The sequence below is a fragment of the Schistocerca nitens genome, chromosome 7, assembly GCF_023898315.1.
Source record: "Schistocerca nitens isolate TAMUIC-IGC-003100 chromosome 7, iqSchNite1.1, whole genome shotgun sequence".
NCBI lineage: Eukaryota > Metazoa > Arthropoda > Insecta > Orthoptera > Acrididae > Schistocerca > Schistocerca nitens.
The window spans coordinates 429,025,162-429,045,340 of NC_064620.1; the positions used below are offsets into that span (position 1 = coordinate 429,025,162).

The 20,179-nt window shown below is 41.7% G+C and overlaps 1 protein-coding gene across 7 annotated transcripts in view; it reads left to right on the forward strand.

Moving 5' to 3' along the window:
* Positions 1 to 20,179, forward strand: part of LOC126194660 (uncharacterized) — a 118,599-nt gene that overhangs the window by 55,002 nt on the left and 43,418 nt on the right. Inside the window, exon 1 of one of the 7 annotated variants that reach the window (XM_049932853.1) lies at positions 10,867 to 14,356. The exons of the other annotated variants lie outside the window; for them this stretch is intronic. Coding sequence (XP_049788810.1) covers positions 11,305 to 14,175 — 2,871 coding nt within the window. The 5' untranslated portion in view covers positions 10,867 to 11,304 and the 3' untranslated portion in view covers positions 14,176 to 14,356. Of the gene's footprint in view, positions 1 to 10,866; positions 14,357 to 20,179 lie in introns of those variants that run through there. 7 annotated transcript variants of the gene reach the window in all.

The window sequence follows — 20,179 nt, forward strand, 5'->3', positions numbered from 1 at the left end:
AAAGGTCCCAAGTCTGAATCTCAGTTTGGCACACAGTTTTAATTTGGCAGGAAGTTTCATATTAGTGCATACCCTGCTGCAGAGTGAAAATATCATTCTGGAAACACCCCAGATGTGGCTACACTATGTCTCCACAATATCTTTTCTTCCAGGAATGCTAGTCTTGTATGATTCACAGAAGAGATTCTGTGAAGTCTAGGTGATGAGATACTGGTGGAAGTAAAACTTTGAGGGTGGGTCATGAGTTTTGTTTGGGTAGCTCAGCTGATACAGAACTTGCTCACAAAAGATGAAGTATGAGCGTTTGAATCTTGGTCCAACACACAGTTTTAATCTGCCAGAAAGTTTCACTTCTATTTTACTTATTCATTTTCCATTACTATCTGCAATGACCTATGTGGCAGGAAATCATGAATCCAGTTGCACAACTGAAGCAATTTCTGTGAAAATTGATTAGAAGTATCATGTGAGGAGTGGCATCAATAGCCTTCTGGAAATCTAGAAATATGGAATCAACATTAAACAATAATATGGGAATTCATACCAGTTCAAAAGAATATTACAAGTGTACCTCATTAGCGAATTTCTCTGCAAATTGTCTTAATATCTAGATTGAAGGATTGATAAGTTCTTTTATCTACATGGTGTACATGGCAAGTAGTTGTGTGCTTTGCAAACTTGCATGACAAGAAAGAATGTACTGATGATAGGCCACATTTTCTGTGAAAAATAAAATTGTAATCAAGTAATATTAACCCACCAATTGTAGGTAAACAGCAGCTACACAGTATAGTATAGTATAACTCAGAAAGCAACAGATTTTTTTTTCAAAACAGCAGCTTTCTTTGTAATTTATTCAGTTATATTAAGCTGTTACCAGCATGAATAGCATGATCTGATGTAGTGATAATTTGCTGTTAATAAACATTCATTCCTTTCTTCCTTCATTCATTCTTATGCCATGTTAAGTAGATCCCCTTGAGAAGGGGAATATTCAAGGTTGTGGAATGAGTCAAGTTATACATTAACATGAGACAAAGACAACACAGAAACTTATTCTCTGTACTGTATTAACAATAAACTATCATGATAAATAAATTGTGAAGACTAAATTAATAGCAAAGCTGCTACTTCAAAAAAAGTTGCTGTTCCTCAGATTTAATGCAGTTTATCTACCATTAGTAGCTTAATTAGCTTAATATTGACATGTTTACAATGGTGCTTTTCAAAGAAAATATTTTTTACATCTACACTGTCAGTCACACTAATGTGAAAACCAGACCGAGCGAGGTGGCGCAGTGGTAAGACACTGGACTCGCATTCGGGAGGACGACGGTTCAATCCCGCGTCCGGCCATCCTGATTTAGGTTTTCCGTGATTTCCCTAAATCACTCCAGGCAAATGCCGGGATGGTTCCTCTGAAAGGGCACGGCCGACTTCCTTCCCCATCCTTCCCTAATCCGATGAGACCGATGACCACGCTGTCTGGTCTCCTTCCCCAAAACCAACCAACCAACCAATGTGAAAACCTGTCAAAAGCCTGAATAACCACATTTTGCAGTGCAAGACATGTAGGAAGAGAGTCAGTGAAGTTTTGGAATGTACCACCAGGGATGTGGAGCCATGCTAACTTCGGTGCTGTGGCCAGCTGTGCTAGGTTTGTCAATTGAGGCTCAATGGTGTGAACAGCCCAATTGAGGTGGTTCTACAGATTCTTGATTAGCTTTAAATCCAGAAATTTTGTGGCCAAGGGAGTATGGAAAACTTATCCTAGTGCTCTTTGCACCACACATGTAAACTGTGAACTGTGTAACACTTTGCTTTGTCTTTCTGGTAGATGCCATCATTATGAGAAAAAAAAAGAAAAAAAAACTGCATTTAGAGATGGACATAGTCCCTCAGAACAGATGCACACTTATGTTGATCCATTGTGTCTTCTGGAAGGATGAGATTAGCCAGGAAATATCACAAAAAAGTTCTCCAGATCATGCTGCTCCCCTTTTCCAGCCTGGACCCTTTGCTTTCAGACGTTCCACATCATGCATGCCAGCAGACAACTATCTGGGAGCATAAAATGTGATTCATCTGAAAAGTCCTCCTGTTACCACCACTTAGTGGATGTCCAGTAACAGTACTGCCATGCATGCATGAATGAGACACATGCTGTGGAAGCCCATACTCAGCAAAGTTCGCTTAACAGTCATTGAGGAAATACTGTTGGTAGCAGCTTTGTTCATCTGGGTGGTCAGCTGTTCAGCATTTTCATTTCTATTCTCCCATACACATCTCTGCAGTAATTGTTCACCCCTGTCATCTATGGCCTGTGGTGTAACATAGTTGCCTTGGAGCTGGTTTTGGATAGTGCCATTTTGGCATGCACAGTATACTTTAACCATGGTGGCACACAAACAGTTTACAAACTTAACTGTTTCAGAAATGCTTCCATCCTTGGTCCAAAAGGCAATGATGATGCCCTTTTGGACATCAGGTAAATCGCTCTGTTTCCACATTATGATGATTGCACAGGTTCCTGCTTCTCCCCACCATGCTTTATGTACCCTCAATTGCTTGTGCTGCCACCTGCCATCTGTGGGTTGTTGTTGCACATTGATGTCAAACATACACAGTGGTCACATTAATGTGACTGGGCCATGTATAAATACTAAGTCCTGTATATACTATGTTATTATTTGTCACACAATTTTATAACTAACATTGCTACTTGCCATCCATCTTACAGAACCTTTGAATCCCTGAATCTAGATATTCTGGTAATTTGTAGGAAGTGTGGCTAACGAGGTATGCTTTTAATTTTCTGTAATGGAAATTCCTGGAGAGAGCAGTTCATAAAGTAAGTGAAAAGCAAACTACTCATATGCAAATGATTCAAGCATAATGGTTGGACCACAGTAATGTATAACAGAAAATACATATTCACACATACAGTCATACATACACACAAATATTTGAGTGTCTGTGTTGTTCTGTGTGTACTATTGCCAGAAAAAGAACTAGTACTTGAAAGGTAGTGTGAATACTGTTTTTCCTATGTGTTACTGTGCTCCATGCATTGATTTGCTGTAGGTGAGTGGGTGCTTTTCCCTCATATTATGTGTTTTTTAAATTTTCTCTTGAAGTGATACAGATTCCTAATTTCTTGCTTTGTGTTGGATAGCAGATTATTGAATTCTAACCATCAGAGTACATAGCACTATTCTGAATGCTGGACAAGGGGGAAAGTCTACATGAAAATTATTTCTGCATCTTGTAAAGTGACCATGTATTCAGTCAAAAAACTGGTTTTATGCCTTGTGTTATGACTGTGTGTTCAGTTGAAAAGGTTTTCTACAAAGTTTTCTGCAAGGTTTCTACAAGATGTATGGTTATCTATTTTAACATTCTTCGCGATGCTCACTTCTGCTGAACAAACAATGTATTTGCTTCCGGAGCTCTGCCCCAGAAGATAATGGCACAGGGGGACTGGAAACACAGAAAATAAACCAACACTCTTGTCTTTTGACCAACACAATGAGAGATGCTTCTAAAGGACATAACTCACTGAACTGAGCTTCTTGATTAGTTTGTCCTTAAGTTGACTCCATTTGAACTTCTTGTTGTATAAAGATTAAATTTCTATAATTTCTTTGACTTTTGTTAATGTATTTCGTGACTTGTTTCACATCTCCTTTGTGATGATATCTACAGAATATGATGAATAAATGAATGAAACCATATAAAATGGTTCTATAACAAGAGTTTCCTCCTTTGTTATGAAGATAATACTATGTGTTGGATATCTATTTCTCTATACTAGCATTATGTGACACATATTACTGTGCAGTCAGAAGACTGAAATTTAAATTGTTATTGCAGATTTTTAATTATTGCATGTTTTAATGAAGGATTTTAAGTGTGTGATATATCCAGGGTTACATTCATTAATGTTTTATTTTTTTATGACATCTGGTAAGTTGATCTTTTGGTGTGTCAGAGTCTAACCTATGTGGGCTGCTGTGGAAGGTTTTAAACTGACGTAAAATTTTTTTTTTTTGGTAGAGGTACATGTTGTCTGAATTAATTCTGAAAAACACCTACTTTTTCTAACCATGACTAAAGGCCTGAAATACAACCCTGTACATTCACTAATCAGCTTCCCTTCCCTTCCCAGCATTGTTTAGGTGTAGGCTGTGTGTAGTGAAATGCCAACTATTGATAATGATTAATTGCTCTAGCAGAACAGACAAGTCAGCTGTTGGTACTATTTCCAATCCTGAATTAAACTGTTTCACAGTGATATTAAGTTATGGCTGACTGTGACACAGAAACAACCAGACAAAGTGCCTGCTGGTGACCAAAGTCAGGGAGGCTATCTTGTCATGTGCCCTGTTTTTCAGTCACCAGTTAGATCTCAAAAGTAATTTATTATCTGTTATCTGAATAGACTGAAACACAACTGATATTGTGGTGATGAGGCTGAAATTAGATAGTGGTAGACAGATGCTGCTTTACTCAAGTTGCAAGCAGGCCCAGCCAAACACAAATAATCAAAAAAATAACTGGTGTACCACAGAGCTTTTTCTCAATGCTTTCATTGGCCATGAAGACATTTGCTTGAGGACAGAAGTGAGACTGGACTGGCTGCCACTTGGCTTTAACTCAGCATGCTGGTGGCCTCATCTGACCAGCTCAAGATCTATGATATTTCGAAACTGAGGCAAAATCTTGATATTTGAGATAGGATGCCAAAATTTTAAAAAATCGATTTTAAAAAAAATATATTCATTTTGTAGTGCACATCTTTCTGAAAGTTTGACGTGTAAAACACATATGATCAAGGAAATGTAAGACATGTTATTTGGTCTTAAGTGAGCCAAAGTGCAGCCCATGCCTCTTCACACATTGTTCTTCTATTGCACGTCACTGTGTTTTGTTATGTGGAATTCAAATGTGTATATTTTATAGTAGAAACCATCAGACCTGTATTCAGGACAGAATAAATTAAAATGTCGTATGGTCCCTCTCCTACTCCCAGTCAGTCAGTCTGTTTAACATCCTACTCTCCTTACAAAAAAAGTTACAATTTATACTGGATGGGATTATTTGTGACTGGGAGAACAAGAATTCTTCAGAAACTTTGTGCTCTTTATTGCCTATTAGCTAATAACTTTCTCTTTTGTGTGACATACAATTAAATGTAGAGAACATAAAACCATTAAATACAGGAAACAAACAAGACAGTACACATTTTTTCAATCCTTAGGTTCGAGCACTTTTTTTTTCTCTCTAATTTTGCTACAGCTTTACACAGCATGCTCTCCTTTCTGCAAAAGAATCTATTACCTCATCGAAGTAAGTCAAACCTTTTGCTACATGGAAAATCAAAATGTTGCTGTCCAATATGGAAACAGCTCTTAATACAAGTAGCACCCAAGAGTGGTGTGGTTTCTCTATTTGATTATGTCTATTTTGTCACTGTCAGCTAGATAAAGTGAAATAGGCCTTTCTAATATTGCAGCAGTTGTAACACACGCCAAAAAGCAAGACTGTATGGCCCAAATGGTCATTTTTATCTACCTCATTTACATAAATAACATGACAGAATATAATTCACAAAGTGCCAATATCAAATGCCTATTAGGCCTATTACAAGCAAAAAAATTTATGTTAGGAAATAGTTTCACATTTCATTCATAAGCCCCAGTTTCTCAAGTATGAGATTGAAAACTTGTAGCAGTACAAAATTGTTATATAAATGTGGAATCGTTGTATTCTTCCATATAATTTGTGGGATACCCCATTTCTTCTCCTTCCTAATTCTAACAAACAATCTTGTCATCACTAATTCTGTAACTGTTACTGCCATTGTCAATACTTATTCTCTGCTTAACTTCACAAACCATGCCAGAACACTGATTTAGTTATCTCACATTTATTCTCATGTTAGGTGATATTAGATTAGATTAGATTAGAATTACTTTCATTCCAATTGATCCGTAGTGAAGAGGTCCCCCAGGATGTAGAACATGTCATAAATGTAACAATACATGACAAATATTTACAACTAAAACAAATAAGCTAATGTACCATTCCACAGGTCCCAAGTGTTTTAATGAACACTATATGAAAGAGTCATTTTACAAATACTAATGCACTGTATTTAAAATAAAAAAGTTTTTTATTTATTTATAAGGTAATAAACATTACACCTACTATAATACTTATTTACAATGAACACATTACTGCACTTAAATGGTGCAGAAGTTAGATTGTACTTACACACACACACACACACACACACACACACACACACACATATTTACAATGAACACATTACTGCACTGAAATTGTGCAGAAGTTGTATTGTACTTTCCCACTCATCAGGAAAGAGGGAAGGAGAGGGAAAGACAAAAGGATGTGGGTTTTAAGGGAGAGGGTAAGAAGTCATTCCAATCCCGGGAGCGGAAAGACTTACCTTAGGGGGAAAAAAGGACAGGTATACACTCGCACACACACACATATCCATCCACACATACAGACACAAGCAGACATATTTAAAGACAAAGAGTTTGGGCAGAGATGTCAGTCGAGGTGGAAGAGTAGAGGCAAAGAAGTTGTTGAAAGACAGGTGAGGTATGAGTGGCGGCAACTTGAAATTAGCGGAGATTGAGGCCTGGCGGATAGCGAGAAGAGAGGATATACTGAAGGGCAAGTTCCCATCTCCGGAGTTCGGATAGGTTGGTGTTGGTGGGAAGTATCCAGATAACCCGGACGGTGTAACACTGTGCCAAGATGTGCTGGCTGTGCACCAAGGCCTGTTTAGCCACAGGGTGATCCTCATTACCAACAAACACTGTCTGCCTGTGTCCATTCATGCGAATGGACAGTTTGTTGCTGGTCATTCCCACATAGAATGCATCACAGTGTAGGCAGGTCAGTTGGTAAATCACGTGGGTGCTTTCACACGTGGCTCTGCCTTTGATCGTGTACACCTTCCGGGTTACAGGACTGGAGTAGGTGGTGGTGGGAGGGTGCATGGGACAGGTTTTGCACCGGGGGCGGTTACAAGGATAGGAGCCAGAGGGTAGGGAAGGTGGTTTGGGGATTTCATAGGGATGAACTAACAGGTTACGAAGGTTAGGTGGACGGCGGAAAGACACTCTTGGCGGAGTGGGGAGGATTTGAGGAAGTCGTATCCCTGCTGGAGAGCCACATTCAGAGTCTGGTCCAGTCCCGGAAAGTATCCTGTCACAAGTGGGGCACTTTTGTGGTTCTTCTGTGGGGGATTCTGGGTTTGAGGGGATGAGGAAGTGGCTCTGGTTATTTGCTTCTGTACCAGGCCGGGAGGGTAGTTGCGGGATGCGAAAGCTGTTGTTAGGTTGTTGGTGTAATGTTTCAGGGATTCCGGACTGGAGCAGATTCGTTTGCCACGAAGACCTAGGCTGTAGGGAAGGGACCGTTTGATGTGGAATGGGTGGCAGCTGTCATAATGGAGGTACTGTTGCTTGTTGGTGGGTTTGATGTGGACGGACATGTGAAGTTGGCCATTGGACAGGTGGAGGTCAACGTCAAGGAAAGTGGCATGGGATTTGGAGTAGGACCAGGTGAATCTGATGGAACCAAAGGAGTTGAGGTTGGAGAGGAAATTCTGGAGTTCTTCTTCACTGTGAGTCCAGATCATGAAGATGTCATCAATAAATCTGTACCAAACTTTGGGTTGGCAGACCTGGGTAACCAAGAAGGCTTCCTCTAAGCGACCCATGAATAGGTTGGCGTACGAGGGGGCCATCGTGGTACCCATGGCTGTTCCCTTTAATTGTTGGTATGTCTGGCCTTCAAAAGTGAAGAAGTTGTGGGTCAGGATGAAGCTGGCTAAGGTGATGAGGAAAGAGGTTTTAGGTAGGGTGGCAGGTGATCGGCGTGAAAGGAAATGCTCCATCGCAGCGAGGCCCTGGACGTGCGGAATATTTGTGTATAAGGAAGTGGCATCAATGGTTACAAGGATGGTTTCCGGGGGTAACAGATTGGGTAAGGATTCCAGGCGTTCAAGGAAGTGGTTGGTGTCTTTGATGAAGGATGGGAGACTGCATGTAATGGGTTGAAGGTGTTGATCTACGTAGGCAGAGATACGTTCTGTGGGGGCTTGGTAACCAGCTACAATGGGGCGGCCGGGATGATTGGGTTTGTGGATTTTAGGAAGAAGGTAGAAGTTTGGGGTGCGGGGTGTCGGTGGGGTCAGGAGGTTGATGGAGTCAGGTGAAAGGTTTTGCAGGGGGCCTAAGGTTCTGAGGATTCCTTGAAGCTCCGCCTGGACATCGGGAATGGGGTTACCTTGGCAAACTTTGTATGTGGTGTTGTCTGAAAGCTGACGCAGTCCCTCAGCCACATACTCCCGACGATCAAGTACCACGGTCGTGGAACCCTTGTCTGCCGGAAGAATGACGATGGATCGGTCAGCCTTCAGATCATGGATAGCCTGGGCTTCAGCAGTGGTGATGTTGGGTGTAGGATTAAGGTTTTTTAAGAAGGATTGAGATGCAAGGCTGGAAGTCAGAAATTCCTGGAAGGTTTGGAGAGGGTGATTTTGAGGAAGAGGAGGTGGGTCCCGCTGTGACGGAGGACGGAACTGTTCCAGGCAGGGTTCAATTTGGATGGTGTCTTGGGGAGTTGGATCATTAGGAGTAGGATTAGGATCATTTTTCTTCGTGGCAAAGTGATATTTCCAGCAGAGAGTACGGGTGTAGGACAGTAAATCTTTGACGAGGGCTGTTTGGTTGAATCTGGGAGTGGGGCTGAAGGTGAGGCCTTTGGATAGGACAGAGGTTTCGGATTGGGAGAGAGGTTTGGAGGAAAGGTTAACTACTGAATTAGGGTGTTGTGGTTCCAGATTGTGTTGAAAGGAATTTTGAGGTTTTGGAAGGAGTGGAGCTGGAAGAAGGAGATTGAGTAGATGGGAGAGACTGGGTTTGTGTGCAATGAGAGGAGGTTGAGGTTTGCTGGAAAGGTTGTGAAGGGTGAGTGAGTTGCCTTTCCGGAGGTGGGAAACCAGGAGATTGGATAGTTTTTTGAGGTGGAGGGTGGCATGCTGTTCTAATTTACGGTTGGCCTGTAGGAGGATGCTCTGAACAGCCGGTGTGGATGTGGGAGAGGAAAGATTAAGGACTTTTATTAAGGATAGGAGTTGACGGGTGTGTTCATTGGCTGAGTTGATGTGTAGGTGAAGGATTAGGTGGGTGAGGGCAATGGACTGTTCAGTTTGGAACTGGTATAGGGACTGATGGAAGGAAGGGTTGCAGCCAGAGATGGGAACTTTAAGTGTGAGGCCTTTGGGGGTAATGCCAAATGTCAGACAAGCCTGAGAAAATAGAATATGGGAGCGTAATCTGGCTAGGGCGACGGCATGTCTGCGGAGGGAATGTAAATAAAACTTAATGGGGTCGTTGTGGGGGTGTTGTGCGGGTGACATGGTACTAGAAGAGCCACTTCCTCATCCCCTCAAACCCAGAATCCCCCACAGAAGAACCACAAAAGTGCCCCACTTGTGACAGGATACTTTCCGGGACTGGACCAGACTCTGAATGTGGCTCTCCAGCAGGGATACGACTTACTCAAATCCTGCCCTGAAATGAGATCCATCCTTCATGAAATCCTCCCCACTCCGCCAAGAGTGTCTTTCCGCCGTCCACCTAACCTTCGTAACCTGTTAGTTCATCCCTATGAAATCCCCAAACCACCTTCCCTACCCTCTGGCTCCTATCCTTGTAACCGCCGCCGGTGCAAAACCTGTCCCATGCACCCTCCCACCACCACCTACTCCAGTCCTGTAACCCGGAAGGTGTACACGATCAAAGGCAGAGCCACGTGTGAAAGCACCCACGTGATTTACCAACTGACCTGCCTACACTGTGATGCATTCTATGTGGGAATGACCAGCAACAAACTGTCCATTCGCATGAATGGACACAGGCAGACAGTGTTTGTTGGTAATGAGGATCACCCTGTGGCTAAACATGCCTTGGTGCACAGCCAGCACATCTTGGCACAGTGTTACACCGTCCGGGTTATCTGGATACTTCCCACCAACACCAACCTATCCGAACTCCGGAGATGGGAACTTGCCCTTCAGTATATCCTCTCTTCTCGTTATCCGCCAGGCCTCAATCTCCGCTAATTTCAAGTTGCCGCCACTCATACCTCACCTGTCTTTCAACAACTTCTTTGCCTCTACTCTTCCACCTCGACTGACATCTCTGCCCAAACTCTTTGTCTTTAAATATGTCTGCTTGTGTCTGTATGTGTGGATGGATATGTGTGTGTGTGCGAGTGTATACCTGTCCTTTTTTCCCCCTAAGGTAAGTCTTTCCGCTCCCGGGATTGGAATGACTCCTTACCCTGTCCCTTAAAACCCACATCCTTTCGTCTTTCCCTCTCCTTCCCTCTTTCCTGATGAGGCAACAGTTTGTTGCGAAAGCTTGAATTTTGTGTGTATATTTGTGTTTGTTTGTGTGTCTATCGACCTGCCAGCGCTTTTGTTTGGTAAGTCTCATCATCTTTCTTTTTAGATATATTTTTTCCACGTGGAATGTTTCCCTCTGTTATATTCATATCATTAATTTGAACCCAACAATGACGTTTGTTATTGTCACTGTTACATTTCGAAGTCGTTTCTGTCGTCTTATTTCCTCCTTCTGTTTTTGCCAGTAGTTTCCCTTTGTATTCACCTTCTCCTTTGTACCGTAATCCACTATACAATTTTATCCCGCCGATATATACTCAACAATACGTAATAATACGTAACCCACTTCCAAACCATAACCAAAAAAATTTTTTCTTCCGCTACTGCTATAAAATCCACCGTTTCTAGTTCACAAACAGTTCCTTTCAGCTATTAAACAACCTTTTCGGCTAGTTTTAATAACTTTTGCTTTATTTCGATTTCCGTTTTTTCACATCACCGATCATTTTTAGCCGCTTCCCACAGGTTTTAACGTCATTATTTCTCCACCAGACAATTGTTAGCCTCATTTCCATAATCTGCCACCACCATACCACTACTTTTTATACATCCTCACGTAGTTTTTTCGAAATTTTCCCGAATTTCTCCACCCTTTAACGTGTTTTGGCGGCAACACAACCACCTAACCTTTATGCACATCGTTATCTACCTACACTATTTCATCACGGGATCAACATAACCCAGCTCCAACCAACCCCTTTTCGCCTCTTTTCACACCAGATCTCCATTTGCTTTCTACTTCACCTTTATCTCTCCCCACATATTTTTATATTCATTTTCATTTCAGCCTCATGTTACACTTTCGACCTTCTAGTACCATGTCACCCGCACAACACCCCCACAACGACCCCATTAAGTTTTATTTACATTCCCTCCGCAGACATGCCTTCGCCCTAGCCAGATTACGCTCCCATATTCTATTTTCTCAGGCTTGTCTGACATTTGGCATTACCCCCAAAGGCCTCACACTTAAAGTTCCCATCTCTGGCTGCAACCCTTCCTTCCATCAGTCCCTATACCAGTTCCAAACTGAACAGTCCATTGCCCTCACCCACCTAATCCTTCACCTACACATCAACTCAGCCAATGAACACACCCGTCAACTCCTATCCTTAATAAAAGTCCTTAATCTTTCCTCTCCCACATCCACACCGGCTGTTCAGAGCATCCTCCTACAGGCCAACCGTAAATTAGAACAGCATGCCACCCTCCACCTCAAAAAACTATCCAATCTCCTGGTTTCCCACCTCCGGAAAGGCAACTCACTCACCCTTCACAACCTTTCCAGCAAACCTCAACCTCCTCTCATTGCACACAAACCCAGTCTCTCCCATCTACTCAATCTCCCTCTTCCAGCTCCACTCCTTCCAAAACCTCAAAATTCCTTTCAACACAATCTGGAACCACAACACCCTAATTCAGTAGTTAACCTTTCCTCCAAACCTCTCTCCCAATCCGAACCTCTGTCCTATCCAAAGGCCTCACCTTCAGCCCCACTCCCAGATTCAACCAAACAGCCCTCGTCAAAGATTTACTGTCCTACACCCGTACTCTCTGCTGGAAATATCACTTTGCCACGAAGAAAAATGATCCTAATCCTACTCCTAATGATCCAACTCCCCAAGACACCATCCAAATTGAACCCTGCCTGGAACAGTTCCGTCCTCCGTCACAGCGGGACCCCACCTCCTCTTCCTCAAAATCACCCTCTCCAAACCTTCCAGGAATTTCTGACTTCCAGCCTTGCATCTCAATCCTTCTTAAAAACCCTTAATCCTACACCCAACATCACCACTGCTGAAGCCCAGGCTATCCGTGATCTGAAGGCTGACCGATCCATCGTCATTCTTCCGGCGGACAAGGGTTCCACGACCGTGGTACTTGATCGTCGGGAGTATGTGGCTGAGGGACTGCGTCAGCTTTCAGACAACACCACATACAAAGTTTGCCAAGGTAACCCCATTCCCGATGTCCAGGCGGAGCTTCAAGGAATCCTCAGAACCTTAGGCCCCCTGCAAAACCTTTCACCTGACTCCATCAACCTCCTGACCCCACCGACACCCCGCACCCCAAACTTCTACCTTCTTCCTAAAATCCACAAACCCAATCATCCCGGCCGCCCCATTGTAGCTGATTACCAAGCCCCCACAGAACGTATCTCTGCCTACGTAGATCAACACCTTCAACCCATTACATGCAGTCTCCCATCCTTCATCAAAGACACCAACCACTTCCTTGAACGCCTGGAATCCTTACCCAATCTGTTACCCCCGGAAACCATCCTTGTAACCATTGATGCCACTTCCTTATACACAAATATTCCGCACGTCCAGGGCCTCGCTGCGATGGAGCATTTCCTTTCACGCCGATCACCTGCCACCCTACCTAAAACCTCTTTCCTCATCACCTTAGCCAGCTTCATCCTGACCCACAACTTCTTCACTTTTGAAGGCCAGACATACCAACAATTAAAGGGAACAGCCATGGGTACCAGGATGGCCCCCTCGTACGCCAACCTATTCATGGGTCGCTTAGAGGAAGCCTTCTTGGTTACCCAGGTCTGCCAACCCAAAGTTTGGTACAGATTTATTGATGACATCATCATGATCTGGACTCACAGTGAAGAAGAACTCCAGAATTTCCTCTCCAACCTCAACTCCTTTGGTTCCATCAGATTCACCTGGTCCTACTCCAAATCCCATGCCACTTTCCTTGACGTTGACCTCCACCTGTCCAATGGCCAACTTCACATGTCCGTCCACATCAAACCCACCAACAAGCAACAGTACCTCCATTATGACAGCTGCCACCCATTCCACATCAAACGGTCCCTTCCCTACAGCCTAGGTCTTCGTGGCAAACGAATCTGCTCCAGTCCGGAATCCCTGAAACATTACACCAACAACCTAACAACAGCTTTCGCATCCCGCAACTACCCTCCCGGCCTGGTACAGAAGCAAATAACCAGAGCCACTTCCTCATCCCCTCAAACCCAGAATCCCCCACAGAAGAACCACAAAAGTGCCCCACTTGTGACAGGATACTTTCCGGGACTGGACCAGACTCTGAATGTGGCTCTCCAGCAGGGATACGACTTCCTCAAATCCTGTCCTGAAATGAGATCCATCCTTCATGAAATCCTCCCCACTCCGCCAAGAGTGTCTTTCCGCCGTCCACCTAACCTTCGTAACCTGTTAGTTCATCCCTATGAAATCCCCAAACCACCTTCCCTACCCTCTGGCTCCTATCCTTGTAACCGCCCCCGGTGCAAAACCTGTCCCATGCACCCTCCCACCACCACCCACTCCAGTCCTGTAACCCGGAAGGTGTACACGATCAAAGGCAGAGCCACGTGTGAAAGCACCCACGTGATTTACCAACTGACCTGCCTACACTGTGATGCATTCTATGTGGGAATGACCAGCAACAAACTGTCCATTCGCATGAATGGACACAGGCAGACAGTGTTTGTTGGTAATGAGGATCACCCTGTGGCTAAACATGCCTTGGTGCACAGCCAGCACATCTTGGCACAGTGTTACACCGTCCGGGTTATCTGGATACTTCCCACCAACACCAACCTATCCGAACTCCGGAGATGGGAACTTGCCCTTCAGTATATCCTCTCTTCTCGTTATCCGCCAGGCCTCAATCTCCGCTAATTTCAAGTTGCCGCCACTCATACCTCACCTGTCTTTCAACAACTTCTTTGCCTCTACTCTTCCACCTCGACTGACATCTCTGCCCAAACTCTTTGTCTTTAAATATGTCTGCTTGTGTGTGTATGTGTGGATGGATATGTGTGTGTGTGCGAGTGTATACCTGTCCTTTTTTCCCCCTAAGGTAAGTCTTTCCGCTCCCGGGATTGGAATGACTCCTTACCCTCTCCCTTAAAACCCACATCCTTTTGTCTTTCCCTCTCCTTCCCTCTTTCCTGATGAGGCAACAGTTTGTTGCGAAAGCTTGAATTTTGTGTGTATATTTGTGTTTGTTTGTGTGTCTATCGACCTGCCAGCGCTTTTGTTTGGTAAGTCTCATCATCTTTCTTTTTAGATATATTTTTTCCACGTGGAATGTTTCCCTCTGTGTGTATATATATATATATATATATATATATATATACACAAAATTCAAGCTTTCGCAACAAACTGTTGCCTCATCAGGAAAGAGGGAAGGAGAGGGAAAGACGAAAGGATGTGGGTTTTAAGGGAGAGGGTAAGGGGTCATTCCAATCCCGGGAGCGGAAAGACTTACCTTAGGGGGAAAAAAGGACAGGTATACACTCGCACACACACACATATCCATCCATACAAAGGGAAACTACTGGCAAAAACAGAAGGAGGAAATAAGACGACAGAAAAGACTTCGAAATGTAACAGTGACAATAACAAACGTCATTGTTGGGTTCAAATTAATGATATGAATATAACAGAGGGAAACATTCCACGTGGAAAAAATATATCTAAAAAGAAAGATGATGAGACTTACCAAACAAAAGCGCTGGCAGGTCGATAGACACACAAACAAACACAAATATACACACAAAATTCAAGCTTTCGCAACAAACTGTTGCCTCATCAGGAAAGAGGGAAAGACGAAAGGATGTGGGTTTTAAGGGAGAGGGTAAGGAGTCATTCCAATCCCGGGAGCGGAAAGACTTACCTTAGGGGGAAAAAAGGACAGGTATACACTCGCGCACACACACACATATCCATCCATCCATCCATCCACACATCCAGTTTGTTGCGAAAGCTTGAATTTTGTGTGTATATTTGTGTTTGTTTGTGTGTCTATCGACCTGCCAGTGCTTTTGTTTGGTAAGTCTCATCATCTTTCTTTTTAGATATATTTTTTCCACGTGGAATGTTTCCCTCTGTTATATATATATATATATATCTAAAAAGAAAGATGATGAGACTTACCAAACAAAAGCGCTGGCAGGTCGATAGACACACAAACAAACACAAATATACACACAAAATTCAAGCTTTCGCAACAAACTGTTGCCTCATCAGGAAAGAGGGAAGGAGAGGGAAAGACGAAGGGATGTGGGTTTTAAGGGAGAGGGTAAGGAGTCATTCCAATCCCGGGAGCGGAAAGACTTACCTTAGGGGGAAAAAAGGACAGGTATACACTCGCACACACACACATATCCATCCATGTGATGTTTGTTTGTTGTTGTTGTTGTTGTTGTTGTTGCAGTTTTCAATCCAGAGACTGGTTTGATACAGGTCGCCATACTACTCTATCCTGCGCAAGCTTCTTCATCTCAAAGTAACTAATGCAACATACATCCTTCTGAAACTGCTTAGTGTCTTCATCTCTTGGTCTCCTTCTATGGTTTTTACTTTCCATGCTGCCCTCCAATACTAAACTAATGATTCCTTGATGCCTCAGAACTTGTCCTATCAACTGATCACTTGTTGCAGTCCAGTTGTGCCACAAATTCCTCTTCACCCCTATTCGATTCAGTACCTCCTCATTAGTTACATGATCTAGCCATCTAATCTTCAGCATTCTTCTGTTGCATCTGATTTACAAGGGTGCAAAAATTCCAATAGAGCTACTATGAGATGCATTTTAGCAGAAAAATGAAAATATGAAAAGGACAGTAGCTAATTGCCATATAGTTGAGATGCTGAGTCACAGGTAGGCACAACAAAAAGTCTGTCAAACAAAACTTTCAGCAAAACAGCTTCATTGGAATACACATACACACACACACACACACACACAAAAGAAACTCAAACACCTATGAACAAAGTCTCTGGCAGCCAAACCAGAGTCTACCAGAGAGTATGGCCATGTATGTTTATGTGTGAGTTGCATTTGTGTCTGTGCGTTGTCTGTTCTGATGAAGTTCTGTTTGGCCAAAAGCTTGATTTGACAGAGTTTTTGTCATGCCTATCTGTCACTCAGAACCTCCACTATGTGGTGAGTAGCAACTGCTCTTTTCGTAATATTGTCATTATTCCATCCTGGATTTTCCATTAGTAGAAAAATATTTTGTCAGCAAGACATAAATGTCTGGAAGAGGTAACTGTGAAGGTTCCAACAATGGTTCCAATTTCTACACAAGACATTATGACTGAAGATTGAGCCTGTTCTCGTGGTGGGCACTGAATGTCACTCGCATGGAAATGTAGTGGCAACCATTTCTGAAGAAAAATGTCCTAATGCTTTCATGGGTCAGTAAATAGGTAGAAATCCAAAATATCTGGCAGGACTTGTAGCTGCTGGTGAGCTGAGCTGGTTCAATGTTGCACCAACACGTGGTGTTTATTAAGCTGCTATTGTCACAATTCCAAAAATTTTTCAACCATGGTTGTTCATCATATCAAACTAAACTGGAATCTCCTTCAACTCCTGTTTTGTAGTCTCCAATCAGATCATGAAAGTCATTTATTAATACGTGCCTGAACACACTGAAATAAAGAATTATTATGGAAAGTCCACATGAGTCTCTTATCCTGTTTTTATTTATTTATTTAATTGTGTCAGAAACACACACTATAGCTTACAAGTTATACAAAATGTTCCAAAATATGGTACTATAAGCATTACAATCGCAATTAAATGTGGTGTGACAAGTAACCTGTTTGTCTTCTAGGACTACAAGTCAAAATAACTTGTAGTAGCACAACTTAAATTGCAGGTGAGGCTGAAATTAGTCACTTAACTGAGTGGTATAACAGTTCACTGAAATAGAGTTAATAGCGATAGGTGGTCAGCACAATGCTGAGATCCTAATCAGGCAGGCCCAGTTGTAAAATATGTGGGCCAAAGAACAACTGGAGTAGCTTATGATCATTGTCAGTACTTCAATTGGCCATGGAAATGAACACATTCATTTGTGGACAGAAGTGAGTCCCGGATGGGCTGTTTGACATTAAATCTGCCAGCTGGTGGGCTCATGTGACCTGCTGGCTGAATATACTGTGTTTTCTCCACTTCCAGTGATCCCACTGGATGTAGGTATGCAGCATATTGACAGGACGCCGGCATCCATTAATATGTCTGGTGGGATTTTAAGATCCTATCTTTGTACAAACTTTTCCCATCCTACCCACTATCATTACATGATCCTTTTCTTGGAAAATACTCATATAATAGCCTTAAATCCTCTAGCACATTATTGAGCTTTGACATTTCAGAACTATTTTGTCAAGATCACCATTGTTAGTTCCATTCAGTCTTTTCCAAGCCTGTCTTTTATTTACTTCTTCTGAAACAATATGTTAAGAAAGTAAATGCTTATCCTTAGCTCAAATTCAACTTACATTTTACATCTGTCATTGGCGTGATTGTTGATGCTAAAATGCACATCGTATTATATGCATGCGTATTACATGCATGCATGTCCAAAGGAACTTTGCATTGTACTTCTGAGCAACATAGACACTGCAATATTGTATTTATCTTCTGAAACCATGCAAGCAACTTTTAATTTAAATGTCTCCCCAGTACGGGAATATACATAATGGATGTGCAAGTGCAGGTTGTAGACACACACTTGATGACATGTGGAAATTTGGCTCTAGCTTTGAGTCATGCTCAGATAGCCTAATGGTAAGGCAATTGCTCATGATAAGTGGGAAATCCAGGATAAAATGCTGGTTTGGCAAAAATTTTCATTGTCAGCATTCCATTATATAACTGATGGTCATCCATGTTCACAACTGTGAATACATTTCAACTACAAATGATATTGCATGAAGTATCAAGGTAAAATTTTTGAGCAAAGTAAATAGAGTTGTTTGAATTGGATATTTCCACAAGTGATCCAGAATGTGACCCTTATAAAAATAAAGGGACAAGTGTAATGAAATGAGACGTTCCATAGTTGTGTTTAGATGACTCTTGTATGTGTCAATGAAGGGCCACACTATACAATGAATGAGAGTGATTCACTGATGTTGACTGAGTAGGAATGAGGAGTGGACTATTAGGGGAGAAGAGGAAGAGAGTGACAAAGAGTGGTATGAATGGAAAGAAACTGAGAGGACATGGGTCATTATCTGAAGTTTTATTTTTCATAATTTGTTGCAATGGGTTGCTGTTAGTTTGTGATTTTTTGAATATTGTATACTATAATTAAATGTGTGGACAGGGAATAATAACAAAAGCAAGGAAATATAATTTGATTATTGATGATTATGAGGCAGCCTTTGTCATTTTGGTGTTATAGTTGTTGTTGGTGTTGTTGTTGTTGTTGTTGTCTCCAGTCCAGAGACTGGTTTGATGCAGCTCTCCATGCTACTCTATGCTGTGCAAGCCTCTTCATCTCCCAGTACCTACTGCAACTTACATCCTTCTGAATCTGCTTAGTGTATTCATCTCTTGGTGTCCCTCTGCGATTTTTACCCTCCATGCTGCCCTCCAATACTAAATTGGTGACACCTTGATGCCTCAGAACATGTCCTACCAACCAATTCCTTCTTCTAGTTAAGTTGTGCCACACATTTCTCTTCTCCCCAATTCTGTTCAATACTTCCTCATTAGTTATGTGATGTACCCATCTAATCTTCAACATTCTTCTGTAGCACCACATTTTGAAAGCTTCTGTTTTATTGTACTCTACCATTTTTCATTCTCTTTTTTAATGTGAGAATTTAATTTATTGTCTTATCTAATGAATGGTATCAGTTGTGCTGGGTCTCATTTTATAATCTGGAAGGAATATGTTGAAAAAGATAAGTTCCATAAGAGATCATTTTATTGTCAGTTAGCTGAGGCATATTGGCTAACTTTGGATTGACAGAAGTTGGAATAAGGCTGATGTATTGTGTGGTTCTGTTGCTTTCTTTTGAGAGCAAATGCCAAGTATTCCTTTACAACATTTTAAGATTTACAATAAGAACATTTTTAAGTTAAATTCAAATGCTTTCCATAGTTTTCATTATACAAAAAACAGAACAAAATACAATTCCCTTCAACTTCATTATTCCAATTTCATCACAGTTATATTTCTTTAAGCTGGTGACTAGGTTTGAACTAGCAAGTTCACTTGCAAGCCAGGCCTATTAAAGCTCTTTATTTTATTTATTTATCCATCTGTAGACAATAAATATTGAATAGATGTTGTCCAAAAGTACATGTAAATTTATGGGAAACAATTTGTGCAAAAGGAACATACAAAATTTCACATTAAGTAGTACAAAGAATAATACATACAAAATTGTACAAAAAATGAACAAAGAATAATACTTGGTCATACAAGACACAATAACACAACTTTTCATACATGTATACCAACAGTATTGTAACTGCATAGTCTGTTTGCCCTAAGGCTTTACTTTTGTCTTCTCCAAAAAGGAAGCCCTTATATTCACTGCAATAATTCAGTAATGATTTTACCACATTCAGCAGTTCTCAATCAGATATACAAAATTAATGGTAACTTTAGGAATTGAAAGACAGTGTTTCCAGTTTTGACTTAATATAAATATTATCAGAATTATTAATTGGCCTAAATAGTCATTTACCAAGTAAAATCATTGTTCAAGTACAAATTCTACTTTAAATCTGTTTTCATCTTTTAGCTTTATGATGTTAGCTGGCAGTGTGTTGTAGAGTTTTGTACCAATATGGCTCACATGCCTTTGTGTGTGTGTTCTTTTTGTTCGCTGAGTGTGAAATGCTGTGCTATTTCGAGTATTGTAGTTA